This window comes from Choristoneura fumiferana, chromosome 17, assembly GCF_025370935.1.
Source record: "Choristoneura fumiferana chromosome 17, NRCan_CFum_1, whole genome shotgun sequence".
NCBI classification, from domain to species: domain Eukaryota; kingdom Metazoa; phylum Arthropoda; class Insecta; order Lepidoptera; family Tortricidae; genus Choristoneura; species Choristoneura fumiferana.
Genome location: NC_133488.1, coordinates 10,817,292 through 10,832,347, shown reverse-complemented (window position 1 = coordinate 10,832,347; position 15,056 = coordinate 10,817,292). Strand labels below are relative to the sequence as shown.

Below are 15,056 nucleotides of genomic sequence, written 5' to 3'. Positions count from 1 at the left end.
TACGATATTGCCGTGTTCATAATAGAATCCAATGTCGTAATGCTGGTCATTATCTTCTCTTCATGTCATGGTCTTTTCGAACGCATAGGTAATGGAGGATTTACTATCTGGGTGTAGATAAAATATATTATTAAGTACATACTATTAAATAAGAACTCATCTACTCGGTAGAAAGGCAGAGTATACGAGTCGCACCTCGCGCTCTCCGATAGAACCGATTGGAAACGATTCAGAGGTCCTACGCTGAAGTTCGAAAATCGAAGTTCGTATCGTACCATCCCTCTCGCTCTCGTATTAAATAGTATAAGTGTCAGAGGGACCAAACGACACGAACTTCAATTTACGTAGTAGCCCCTCTGTTTATGAGTGCACATCTCAGTGACTTACATGACGTCATTCAGGGTGGGGATAAAGTGACTGACATGTTCAGTTTCATACTATTTTATTTACTCGTAGTATTTTACTGACAAACAAGCGGTATCTAGTCTACTCCATATCCGTGACAAAATCAATGTCATAAAGGCGCCTATTCTCCGATAACATCGCCTCAGTTTAACGCGTGTGACCGCCGCGGTAGCGTGTTTGTCTCCATTAAGTAATAACACGAGTCGAGTTAATTTATTCAAAGTAGGTAATAAAACATTTACGAAAAACAAGCGGTTGACAGTGATTGCCGATGTGATTAGTCAAAAAAATCTAGTACAACACGAGGTAAATTTAATTAGAAATTTAGTTTAATAAGTTTAATTAGGGGAGACGCATTAATCTTCAGGGTGACGCTCGCTCCGATAAATACCATGCCACGATTACATTATAAATATTACTTTTGACTAAGTACCTACTTACAGATAAATCTGTAGTCAACTGTGCAAGTGCACATGTGCAAGTTGCAGAAAGTTTCCAAAAAGTTGGAAAAGTTCTCGGAAATTTCTGGAAATTTCCACATGAAATATAGGAAATTTAAATGTAAGAAACGGAAAGTTTCCATCCCCATACAAAATTGCGAGAAGTTTCCGAAAATTTCCTATAAGTATGAAGAATTCCGCAATTTTGGAAAGTTTCCTTTGGCACACATCAGTAGTTTTGACATTGTTTACTTTTTTTCGGTATTAAGTAATATCTTCGAACTGCTCGTAAAAATCTTACCATTCCCAATCCCTAACGATATCAGCAGGGCTACAACAAAACTCGAAGTTCATGTCGTGCGGTCCCTCTGACACTTAATACGAGATTATTTAATACGAGAGCGAGAGGGACGGTACGATACGAACTTCGAGTTTCGAGTTTCGTAGTAGCCTTGCTGATATTGACCAATTTCTGATAGTTTGACAATCAAAATCAAAACAAATAAGGTTCGTTCGTAGGTATAGTAGTCATTCATGATGACGCGTGCCGTGGTTCTTATTACAATTTCATTACTATCTAATTTTGAGAAAATCATGCGTCTTCGTGGATGGCACTAGGTAGGTATCCAGGGGTATTATTGCAGATGCGTTGCCAACCCAGAGGCCTAAGATGGGATACCTCAAGTGCCAGTAATTTCACCGGCTGTCTTACTCTCCACGCCGAAACACAACAGTGCAAGCACTGCTGCTTCACGGCAGGATTAGCGAGCAAGATGGTGGTAGTAATCCGGGCGGACCTTGCACAAGGTCCTACCACCTGCAAATGTATGTTAAACTCGTTGAATTATCTGGGTTTATTTCATTAAATATGGGTGAGTCTCCCGGCAGTTTCATGTTGAAAACATGGATAAAAATAATTTGTAAAAAACATGTGTAAGGTATATAATCTGTAGTAGCATAGACTAGCGTAGAGATGGTGGAAAATTTGACATATTTGAAATATTAAAAATGCGCGGATGAATAAGCGATTTTTATTTACTTTCCTTAAAATTAAAAAATAGTTATTGCTTTTATAATTGAACAAACATTCTTTGAAATTAAACCAAGTATTGTAAATAATAAAATAGACAAAGATACGTTGATCTATTCCATTAGTAAATAATCGATTTACTGAACAGATTAATTATTTTGCAATAGGTTCTAGGTTTTCGTTATCACATTACTAAATGTCTATGGTGGGGTTAATGGCGTATTTGTTTACGCTTGTTATAAATTGGATCGGAATACAATATACTAAATCCTTTTGGTAACATAACATACCTAAGTAAAGTGCGGCCTAAACTATATTTTTTATTTAAACATACCGTGAACAGTTGATCGCAGTTTTGTGTTTTCTTTATTAATTTTGATATCGTAGCGGGACACAAATGCTTCGCACACACGAAGGGGTCGAAATACCGAAGGGCTAAGCCACAGTACAAGCCAGTATTTAATCCACAAATAACCAACGATACCTTATTAGTTCTTCTAGCGCTATTAATTTCCTGTCGCATATTTTGAATAAAATAGAGCAGCTACAGTGCAGTTAACATGTCATTTTTTATGTTGAAATGAATCGCAAGACAGTTTATTTGTATTGTTTTATAAAAACTTGGTGTCCATGGGCGGCAGTTGATTGTTTCCCGTCAGGTGACTCGCACGCTCGATTTCCCCCTCTCATATAAAAAAACCTTCCGTCCGGTAAGGCTCATTTCTTCAATATATGCCACAGGATACTGAGTGTTTTCTGTATCTGATTGCAAAGTCAATCTCAAGCACATTCTCTCACGGATGGAACTACGAGTAGACAATAACTGAGAGACCAAAACAACGAGATGCACGCGTCAGGCGCGGTCGCAGCCTGAAAATTTTGGAAGGGGTCACTAATAATTATACCTTCATCGCAGTTCGCGGCTAGGGGCTAAAAAATGCTTTTTTTTTGTAAATTTTTAGAAGATTTTTCAATTTGACGTGTACGGTTTGGGGGGGGGGGGTCATGTCCCCTGTGAGCCTCCTCTTCGGAGCGCGCCTGGCACGCGTCTATGCTAGTACGTACGATTTCCAAGTCGCCATATTTGTAGATTACATACTACATAGTTTATACTCTGCCTAATTTTTTTGTCTAAACGACCTTTTATTTCGTTTTGTACGATTCCCCTTCCGATCCGACAACCTATAGCCGTCTACCTGATGGGCTTCTATCACTCCTCCTGGCTCGTGCTGAGGCACCGACTTCAAACTGATACCTAGATTAAGGTCAAACAAAAAAGGTATTATTTTTTGCTTTTCAGATTTTTCGGCGGTTCAATTTTTTTGGTAAAAAGTGTTTATTTTATACTTTTTCCACCCTTGGGGTGTTTTTTTCCCAATTGTATATGATCCCAACTTCAAGGAATACCCTATCTAATAAAAAAAGAATCATCAAAATCGGACTACTCTGTAAAAAGTTATGCAGGGTCATACATAAAAAAAAATATACGCTTCGACTTGAGAACCTCCTCCGGTTTTTTTCGTCGTTTAAAAACCGGAGTAAATTTGATAGTTTTAGAAGGTTTTTTTATATTTATTCTCATCATTTTTTTTTCAAATTTTTCAAACCAACGGTTTAAATTTTAGAAGGGGGAGGGACGCTTTATTTTTATAAAAATTGCATTTTGATGTTGAATATTTTGCAAACAGAGCAGTGAACCGAAAAAGCGTCTTGACAACACCTCAATAATGTTAAAAGACCTATCCAAAAATACCGCAGGCTAGAGTTTAACGACGAAAAAAAAATCGCCCGCACTTAACGCCTATGGCATGTGTGCCCCAAAAAAATTTTTTTTTTTTTTTACTATTTTGTCAGCATGGTTGCTATAAACCAAATATTTAAACGACGACGTACAGTCGAAGAAACTGAATCACGTACCGGGGTGGAACCTTTTAACAAATGTACAGGATGTGAATGCATGACTTTAATAGCACAAAGCTCCCACCTTGGGTACGTGTTTCAGTTTCCTCGATTATACATCTGTGCAAGATTCAACTTTCTTTTCTAGCACTGGTATAGTCTCTGAGCAAAGCCGCGGATGGACGGGTAGACGGACAGACAGACATGATGAATCGTAATGCCATTTTGGTAGCGGAACCCTAAAAACAAGGAAAATGATAAAATTATCCATTTTATTCTGTCTTATCATTTCTAGTTTCTAGATCACATTTTTCTACAATCATTGCAAGTGAAACTGTACAAACCTTTTTGCTATCTTTTTAAAAACATGAAAGTTGATTTCTTTTGACAAAACTGTCAGCCATGAGTGTTGTGTTGTGATGCGTATCCGATCATAATGACGATCAAAAAACTTTGCGATAAAATTTCATCAACAATTTTGAATGCCCTCAACGTTTTCTAAATTAAAGACGCAATGTCCCGTATGCTGCACGACATCTACAATGTAAGTAAGTACACATTAGGTCATAAAAAAACTGACTCCTGTGTAAATATTAGAAAAGAAACAAAGAAAGGTTTATTTTGGCTCCATAAGTACCACCTAAAACTAAGACTCAAACTAAAACTAAGTTACTTGGCGACACCACAGGATACCAAAAAGGGTCTCCACTCAGCATGTGTTGCCGCACATTATGTGCAGTAACGCTGGTTTTCTGTGGAGCCCAAACACTATTACTGTTTTGGCATTGTTTTCGTAATCCTATCTTGATCATACATAATATACTACTCAAAAGAAAATAGAGACCAAAATAGAGGTCATTGATAAAACGGAAATACTTAGTAAACCAATTCTTTATAACAGGGGTTGGCAACCTTTTGGGAGACTTGGGCCACATAGTGAAAATAACCTAACCAACAAAAAGTTGGAAAACCCCGACATTGTCATTGCAAAAGTCAATATCTCAAAAACGGCTTAACCGATTTTGATAAAACATGTCTAAGAAGCATCGCTAGAAAACCCGATTTAAAATTAAAAAAAACCGCATTCAAATTGAAAGAAAGAAAGAAAAAGTTTATTCGGCAAACTTGTAGGCATCATGTACATAACTTAATGTTCAATTAAAGTCAACATAGCTAGCCGAAAGGGCTGGCAGCTCAGCAATGCTGAGGTACGGAACCACAGCGCTGATTTTCAGCTGCAGCCAAATAAAGAGAAAAAAAAAGAAATGGTGCATGCTTATTTGACACCTTGAAAATCCTACTAATATTATAAATGCGAAAGTTTGTGAGTGAGTGAGTGAGTGAGTGAGTGAGTGAGTGAGTGAGTGAGTATGTTTGTTACTCTTTCACGCTGAAACGGCTGGACGGATTTGGATGAAATTTGGCGAAAAGTTAGTTTTTAATCCTACTAATATTATAAATGCGAAAGTTTGTGAGTGAGTGAGTGAGTGAGTGAGTGAGTGAGTGAGTGAGTGAGTGAGTATGTTTGTTACTCTTTCACGCTGAAACGGCTGGACGGATTTGGATGAAATTTGGCGAAAAGTTAGTTTATAACCTGGATTAAAACATAGGATACTTTTTATCCCGGTATTCCCACGGGATAGGGATAAAATCTCGAAATAACAACCTCTGGGCTTAGGGTCATGAAATTTGGTATGTAGGTAGTTGGACGTCTGGAATAACAGATAGGTAACTTTTTGACCCGATATTCCCACGGGATACCTAGGGATAAAATCTTGAAATAACAACCGCAGGGCTAAGAGCCATGAAATTTAGTATGTAGGTAGCTGGACCTCTGGAATAACACATAGGCTACTTTTTATCCCGATATTCCCCCGGGATAGGGATAAAACCTTGAAATAATAACCGCTGGGCTTAGAGTCATGAAATTTGGTTTGTAGGTAGCTGGACGTCTGGAATAACACGTAAGGGACTTTTTGACTCGATATTCCCACGGGATACCTAGGGATAAAATCTCGAAATAACAACCACTGGGTTTAGAGCCATGAGTTTTGGTATGTAGGTAGCTGGACCTCTGGAATAACACATAGGCTATTTTTGACCCGATATTCCCACGGGATACCTAGGGATAAAATCTCGAAATAACAACCACTGGGCTTAGAGCCATGAAATTTGGTATGTAGGTAGTTGGACGTCTGGAATAACAGATAGGTAACTTTTTGACTCGATATTCCCACGGGATACCTAGGGATAAAATCTCGAAATAACAACCACTGGGCTTAGAGCCATGAAATTTGGTATGTAGGTAGCTGGACCTTTGGAATAACACATAATCTATTTTTTACCCCGATATTCCCACGGGATAGGGATAAAATCTTGAAATATTAACCGCTGAGCTTAGAGTCATAAAATTTGGTATGTAGGAAGCTGGATGTCTAGAAAAACACATAGACGACTTTTTGACCCGATATTACCACGGGATACCTAGGAATAAAATGTCGAAATAACAACCGCTAGGCTTAGAGGCATGAATTTGGATGTAGGTAGCCGTATGTCTGGAATAACACATAAGTACGCTACTTTTTATCCCGATATTCCCACGGTATAGTTTTGTAACTAAGGGACCCCATATATCCGTGTATTATTATTATTATTATTTCGTATTTTTTTCTTTAATTGTATACTGTAGTTTTTAAGTATTTTATTTGTAATTATTTTATTTTGAAAAAATGACTTTCTGCCAAGTTTCTTGCGACGCATTCTTCTTGGCAATGATGGTCTTTCGAAAGTGCTGGTAGTATAAAAAATGACGTGTAAAAGTGCCATTGCGGCCTATTTACTGAGTAAATGATTTGAATTTGAATTTTGCATTTGAATTGGATAGGGAAAATTTTGAAACTTCAGCACTGGGTTTAGAGTCTTGAGTTTTGTACAGTTATTCACAACACAACCTCAATGAAGACCACGATATAAATATTGGAAATTTCCAAGGAATTTTGTAAAATCCCGAAAATTTCTATTGCAGCTACCACACCGAATAGTTTACGCGTGCGAAGCCGCGGGTAAAAGCTAGTATGTTATACATTATGGCCGTCTGAAGGAGATTCTGCAGAGGGATAAGTTAGCCTTTGTACATGATATGTACCTCATTATTTGACAATGGAATTATTTCTACTTCTTTATATAGGTTATTTCACTTATTTGTTTACATGATACATTGGTCCACCCGTTTAAGAGCTACGGTGCCACAGACAGACACACATAGCGGTCAAACTTATAACACCCAAGTTTTGTAGTAGCCCTTCTGTGTTATGATTTTTTACGTTGGCACTAAGTGATAAACACTGTATTTTTACCTGTGCTTAGATTTTATCACTTTATCGTAAAAGTGCATTTATATTTACAAAATAGAAAGTAGAATATTGAATGCTTTAATGCTATTTTTGTTATCATAAAATATACGTTTTACCGATTATTTACAATTATATTGGAAACCGAAATCATAGAGCAGCACTGTTCGTTTTATGCTGGCCACATTATTTTTACATTTGACATTTCAGACTGTCATTTAGTATCTACGTTTCACAAATAGACCATAGATGACTATAGGTCCACTCCTGCTGGCTCGTGCTTAGGCACCGACCGACTTCAGACTGGTAGAAAAATATTTTGTTGGTTTTTTGTAGTCGGTTAATTTTTTTGTATAATTTTTTTTTACGATTTTACTATAAATAATCTAAGATACAATAGTTCAATATCAACTGCTCGTCACGTTTTACGAAATATTGCTTTTTCCGATACAGAGACGTTCATTATTGAGGAGTCCTGGTGCTTCACCACCCGTTTGACCATATGCATTACGAGGAGCATAAATTTGCTTAGCAACTATGGTAAAGTAATTAAAATTCAACCCGTGAAATATTTGTTATTGAGTAGCCACTCCGATGTTTAACTGTGGTCTTCATCATCAGTTCCAATTCACCAAATGATGATTTTCAAGAGCAAATGTACGAGATACTACTAAATATATATTTTATTTTATTTATTTATTTTTTATTTTATTTATTCAGTTCGTAAATGACGGAGTTCTGAGGTAACAAACAAAAAAAAATACAACCGAATTGATAACCTCCTCCTTCTTTGAAGTCGGTTAAAAACAGTCGCGGGCCGCAAGGAGATAGGTCTCGGGCCGCATGCGGCCTGCGGACCGCTCGTTGCCGACCCCTGCTTTGTAACATTCTGTCTAAAAATTTTTTTTAAATATATATACTTACAATCACAATACAATACTTTCATTAAATTAAATGTAAATAGTAAATTTTCGATTTCATTATAGCAATGAAACAAGGGGCTCTTATTTTCTTTTGACTAGTATATTTGCGAAGTTAGTTCATAATATTATGATATGGCTAAACTCTGCGATGACTTGTTTCATTCTTTCTACATATGACTGAACATTTTAACCTTTTTCCTATTATCAAGTTCCATCATCGTATATAAGTACCTACGTATAATTCCCGACGGGAAGTAGTTAAGTACTATCAACACCACCTCGATAGACAGTGCTCCCGGACCACTACGCGGTTTAGGTAAGCGGCGATTCTTGCCCCGTACGTGCAAAATTTGAATATACAGCGGCGGCTGAGATTTTCCTTTTTTTTGCAAAGTTTGTTTGTTTGTTTGTTTGTTTATACTCTTTATTGTACAAAAAGGAAAAACAAAAAGGTTACATAAATAAAAGTTGTGTTAAGTACAAAGGCGGACTTATCCCTGCAGGGATCTCTGCCAGTCAACCTTTGAGTGGTAGAGGAGCAATCCAAAAACAAGGATCGACAAATAGAGCAAAACATTTGAACAAATATAAATGCATATATAAACCTCAAATACCTAACTATATACAATAAATATATAACACATATATAAAACATTAATATATTTATAACTAAATATAAATAAAATACATAAATACACACATTTACATACAATACATAAATAATACAAGTATAAAGGATAATTACTTATTAAATAATCAAGGAACTATAGTATCAAAGTTCTATATAAAGTGCACTAATATTACTTACACTAGTGTAGCTAGGTTTGGCTCAGCGAGCATACGGACCATTTTCTCACTTGTTTCTCAAAATATCGCCATCTAACTAGGCTAGCCAAATTAATTCACGTATAGAGCAACACGAGTCCACCAAGTTGGTTTCAGTCATGTGTTAGGGTTTCCTTAAATCTTAATTTGTCAGCCGCCAAATAGAGCGCACGAAAATTGCCGTACCATTTTTTTCGAACGATTTTAGCGCGTTTTCACGCCTCTGTGTTACAGCACTGGGATATATAGTGGAAGGCTAAAATTTGATAAGCTAGCCATAAGCTTGGACGTTGTTGGTACTTACTCAAACTACAAAAAAACACAAGAAGGGTGAAATGGTAACAATTACTCTTATAGAATTTTCAACGGCACACACAAGTCATATGAAATCCCACAACACTGCCCCAGGGCTGATTTTAGCCAAAATTACTTTTTCCTACATCTACTTCTAGGCTTTGCTATGTGATCTATAATATTTGAATACTTTTTTTATACTATTTATTTTACATTTCAACTAAGACTGGCACTTTTTTTACAGCTTTCATATTATTCCAAAAGGTTCTGCCTTGGGGACAGAAAGGTTCGAAAACCAGTGAAAACTCAACGCGAAAATTTTAAATTACAATGTAGTAGGTACAATAAAATGTGTTCCAGATTTTTCCATCGCTATGAAGATGAAAGACCTGGATCGTGCTATCATCGCCACGAGCATTCTAGGAGTAGTGGTGTCTACCTACTCCTTACACGTAGAGATGTCTGTCGCAGCTGAGCCAGAATACAAAGCCTACTGCGATTTGGGTGAAAAAGTTAGCTGTTCGAAGGTGCTGACTTCTGAGTAAGTATTTACACTTTATACTTTCATGTTCGACAGATACCTACTCTTATCATAGCGCTGGAACCACAATACAAGTAACGAGCACACACAATACAAGTACTTGTATTGTGCTGGAACGGTCCAGTCTCTGATGGATATTTACTATACGCTACGCAAGGAAATTGACACTGGGGTAATCTGTGTCTGTGTGTTGCATACTTAATATTAATTAATTTTACGCCAGGATTCCGTTTTTTCCGTTGGCGCTTTTGGCGCATGCATATCGCATTAGTGGATATGCTGTTCCATTTCCACTACGTACACTACTAATCCATACGTTCTAACGTGGTTGTTACTTACTTTAATGTCGATTCTTCATGTTCAGGAAGTATGTATAGGTAGGGTTTTCACCTTGAGAACTTAAAATACCTACTAACTTATAAACTTCTTAAAAAGAAGACGACTCCATTTTCATCCGTATTTTTTAATGTTCACTGATAGTTTTGTATCTGAATTACTCTTTGCTTGAAAATGGTCTCAAATAAGTTCTATCAACATCGGTTCATCAATATATCTGGGGGCACGGTAGTGCCCCCGCCAAGTCGAGCGCGAAGAAAACACTGCCGTACCATTCCTTATTGGAACCATTTCGCCGCATTTTCAGGCCCTTATTTGAGAACCTCTGGATAAGACCAGAACGCAGAAATTTTCGTCATCCAGTAAGCTATAATCAAAAATTTCAACAATTACAAGTCTGTAGGTCATTTAGTTCCGAAGTTAAGCGAAAGCAAAGTTTCGCATTTATGACACTCACTCACTCATTCACTCATGATCATCAAAATAGAACTAGTACTTCCCATAAACTCAGAGAGCTGAAATTTGGTACAGAGTAAGGGTTTAATGGCCACGTAAAGGGAAAACTATGAAAACTAGGATAATCGAAGATCTGGAGTACATGGTGGTCACCATGATTAGAAAACACAAGAGTTCAACCAAACTATTAGAGATCGACATACCGCCTTTACAAATTTTCTACAAAAAGAAGTGAAATCCCACCAAAAACATTCTGTAAAAAAACTAGCCAAGTCTCGATGAAGCTGCTTGTTTATCCCTAAAAAGTAATGAAATCTAGACAAAGTCGTGCCAAGTCTAAGGTTACTTACTGCGATTTCTTTATTATTATAGTTAATGTTGTGTGACTTGGCCGTTGACTTGTACCCACTAACGTATAAAGAATGTTCAGTCTAGTCTTATCCAGAGTCCCACCAAAAATATTCTGTAAAAAACTAGCCAAGTCTCAATGGAGCTGCTTGTTTATCTCTAAAAAGTAATGAAATCTAGACAAAGTCCTGTCAAGTTTAAGGTTCCTTACTGCGATTTCTTTATATTGTCCGCGTATTGAGTCTCAACATTTACTGGATAAGACTTAAGACTCAACATTCTTTATACGTGAGTGGGTACAAGTCAACGGCCAAGTCACACAACTTTAACTATAATAATAAAGAAATCGCAGTAAGGAACCATAGACTTGGCAACACTTTGACTAGATTTCATTACTTTTTAGAGATAAACAAGCAGCTCCATCGAGACTTGGTTAGTTTTTTACAGAATATTTTTGGTGGGACTCTGGATAAGACTAGACTGAACATTCTTTATACGTTAGTGGATACAAGTCAACGGCCAAGTCACACAACTTTAACTATAATAATAAAGAAATCGCAGTAAGGAACCTTAGACTTGGCACGACTTTGTCTAGATTTCATTACTTTTTAGAGATAAACAAGCAGCTCCATCGAGACTTGGTTAGTTTTTTAAAGAATGTTTTTGGTGGGATTTTATTGACTTACCTATATTTGAAGTTTGTTAATGTTTCTGTTAAAAAACCGGCCAAGAGCGTGTCGGACACGCCCAATATAGGGTTCCGTAGCCATTACGAAAAAAATAAGTAATATTTTTCTAAGTATTTTGTATTTTATATGGAATCTTCCAAGTTTAGGTATATTTTATACTACAAACAATTCTCAAGCAAACTTAGCCGTTATAGTTTTCCTTGAAAGTTTGATATACTTACTACCTTTCTGAATTTTTTAAAAATTTTCCACCCACCGTTCAAAGTTACAGGTTTCTAGCATTGATAGTCGCTGAGCAAAGCCGCGGACGGACGAACAGACAGACAGACAGACAGACATGGCGAAACTATAAGGGTTCCGTTTTTGCCATTTTAGCTCCGGAACCCTAAAAAAAGAGTTATTAATGTGCTCAAAAGGTAATAAAGTGTTTCGGATTTAAAATAGAATTTCCTACTTGTTGCGGAACTTAATGCGGGAACTCAAAGCGTTCATTCCTCCCTAGGCAAGGAACGCTTTTCAAAATGAAAATGGGAATGCTGTTTTCATAAATAATTTTCGTATTCGCGGATCATCAAACAGTTACAAGGGGAGAGATTTTTGAAAGCACTTTCAATGAAGCATAACTCAATGGATGGGGCGCGCACAATTTTCGTCACCAATTTACATCCCCCTTTGCGTCTATCATCATTTACCCCGATTATAATAGGTATTTGTCTATTTTCACTAATTTCACTTCAATAGGCGATGAGGTTTGATAGATTGACAAGATGATAAATTATCTCGTTTACTTTGCGTCGATGGAGTTGTAATTAGTAAAATTAGTCATGAATCAGTACCATATTCATTAAGATTATTGATGGACACTAGTGCTAAGTAGGTACTCAATAATTATGGTAGGTCTTGTTTTTATTTCGGTAAAGTGGTTTCTATTCACACAAGCAGAAATCGCCTTAATCCAACATTCATACCTGTACTTGTGTGTAATGCTTAAAATATAAAGCCAAAACATCACAAGTAGAAAAAAAAAAAGTACAATTATGTTCACAGTTTAAACTGGTGCTGAATGAACGAGACGTAATGTTTATTTCAGATACGCTACAGGCTTCGGTTTGGTAGCCAAGGGATCACTGTGGGACATTCCTAACTGCATTTACGGAATATTTTTCTACTGCTTAATGGTACTTCTTGGTGAGTGTCTTGTCTTCAGGGTGTATCTTTTTAAATAATTACGACGAATAGTTTATTTACATTTACCTAGTTATTTTATTAGTTTGGTAATGAAAATCAACTGCCTCCTTTGGATCTTGGGTAGCTTGAAATACTTTCTTTCGCACAAGCATTTAGGAAAGTCTGAATAAATCCCGGGCAGTGGCATTTTTACTCATTTGAGTGGATTAACTGTTTGTAATTAATGTTTGTTGTCCTTATTTATAAATCCTTATAATACAGTTATAAAATAATGTTAGCAAAAAGATGAAAAATCATTTTCTAGCGGAAAACCTGTTCAAATCAACAGCCAATAGCTTCGAGGCTAAAATAACAGCCAAAAAATAAATATATATTTACGAAGTCTATTTGTAAAATAAAAAGTAAGCTTTCGATGGTAATTCACAGAAGCGTAATCTCAGTTGCAAAGTTGATAATCGCGTTAGCATTGGCGCTGCGTAAGCGCACGCGGCCCGCGGTTAGTCGTGACCACTCCGCTGTTCCCAGGGAAGAGAATTGCGAAAGCTGCTTACTTTACGCTTGCTTGGTGGCTCACGAGCGAATAACTGTTAACATAATAGGCCGCAATTTGCACCTAACGCCTGAGAAGTGAGAATGGAGGCTTACGTTTGCAAATAATGATTTATTGCCTTGACTCTGCTGCGGCTGCGGGAGCTGTTTATTAGCCTAACTAAGCTTAAATGTTTGGTATGATTTAGGCTTCCGGCGATTTTGTTAGTGTGCGATAGTGTTGTATAAATGGGGACGACAAATTGTTAAACACTCTTAGGCCACGCCAATTTCGACACGCTACTACAAAATTATTCAAAGAATTAATTATTTATTTGTTTACATATGAATGACTGATTTAAAGACAAATTATATTTTAAAAAAATCTATTGATTTTTTACTATATGGTAAAGAACTTCGATCAACAATACGTATTATTGTTCCTATTTTATTATTATTCTACAATATTTTGTTTCAGCAACTTACGATGATTTGCGGCTTGTACGAGTCCAATTTGCAGCGGCGCTGACTGCTGTTTTGTCCTGTGTTTACTTGGCTTACCTTTTATTGTTTGTTTTACACGATCTTTGTATAGTTTGTCTTACGACATATATCGTTAACGCTGTTTTGATTACGTTGATCTATAAAAAAATGAACTACCTCGCTAAAAAACAATGTTAATTTTATACTCGTAATGATCTCACTAGTGAATTAAATGTGATTGCCTGTAATTTCTGATTATATATTTTGTAATCATAATCAATATAACATTATTACCTACAGGGAACCGATTTTTGAAGCCGTGTCAGTCTAAAATACCATTCTAAATTGGTATTTTTTATTTCTCTACTAGTATTTCAAATCAAGCATCAGCATACACTTCGAATAGTATTTGTATTGATGCTATTTCAAACGTTGGTCCCCCAGTTGTTTTATTTTGTTGACATTTTAATGCCATCTATTGCTCAATAGCTGTACTAATATGCAGGCGCAAGTGATGACGTTTACTACATGTAGATGGTGTCCTAAGTATATTGATTATAGCGCCATCTCTTAAAGTTTTGTAACAACATTGAGAACAGTAGACATGAAAGTGAATCATGCTGACATCTGTCGACGAGTAGGAAAGGTATTTCATTTCAAATACCGGATTTAGGAAGTTTGATAAAGATAATAGTTACGTAGAGTAAAAAAATACATTAAATATTCTTCAGGTATGAACTTTCTAATAATAATTATGTTTCGCATGATGTAAAAGTATCATCCATTTGTGGAGTTGTTTCGTTCTCATACATGATTCCCCTGCCAGGTATTGTAGTTTGTACCTCGACATTTAATGCTAAAGGGAAACCCCCAGTGGAAACTGGGAGTTACGGTTTACTTAAATAACCGGCCAAGAGCGTGTCGGACACGCCCAGGATAGGGTTCCGTAGCCATTACGAAAAAATCAAGTAATATCTTTCCGTATTGTGTACCTCCCAAGATTGTAGGTACTTCTCGGAAGTGTGCCGTCGTTGCCTAGGGCACAAGAGTGCATGTCCGAGAGGGTCGGCACAAGCCAACATCATTAAAAAAAACAAAGTTTCACTGGCTATAGCGGCAAGTAGGAGGGGGGAGAGAACATAGGCCGATCTTCGCAGTCCGTTGCCTAATATGGCTAAGACGGTCCTCCACTCACCTCGCCAATTCTCCCCATTATATTCCCTAACTAACCGATATCACGGAGGTGTGAGGTTATCCCAACTAGGGATTTCCCACTACCTGCCAAACCTTTGTGCGAAGCGCCGCACGATCACGACCATAT

General features: G+C 36.9%; 1 protein-coding gene across 4 annotated transcripts; it reads left to right on the top strand.

Moving 5' to 3' along the window:
• Positions 1-435: 435 nt before the first annotated feature.
• On the top strand, positions 436-13,983 carry Vkor (Vitamin-K epoxide reductase). 4 transcript variants are annotated; one of them, XM_074100260.1, is made up of 5 exons: positions 436-711; positions 1,490-1,670; positions 9,527-9,707; positions 12,627-12,724; positions 13,731-13,983. In XM_074100260.1, the coding sequence occupies exons 2-5, from the start codon at positions 1,490-1,492 to the stop codon at positions 13,931-13,933; spliced, it is 663 nt and encodes a 220-aa protein (XP_073956361.1). In that variant the 5' UTR covers positions 436-711; the 3' UTR covers positions 13,934-13,983. The 4 variants fall into 4 exon arrangements, with proteins under 4 accessions (XP_073956361.1, XP_073956363.1, XP_073956364.1 ...); XM_074100262.1 differs by lacking the exon at positions 1,490-1,670 and having other exon boundaries at positions 447-711; XM_074100263.1 differs by lacking the exons at positions 436-711; positions 1,490-1,670 and adding an exon at positions 3,585-4,318.
• The last annotated feature ends 1,073 nt before the right edge of the window (positions 13,984-15,056 follow it).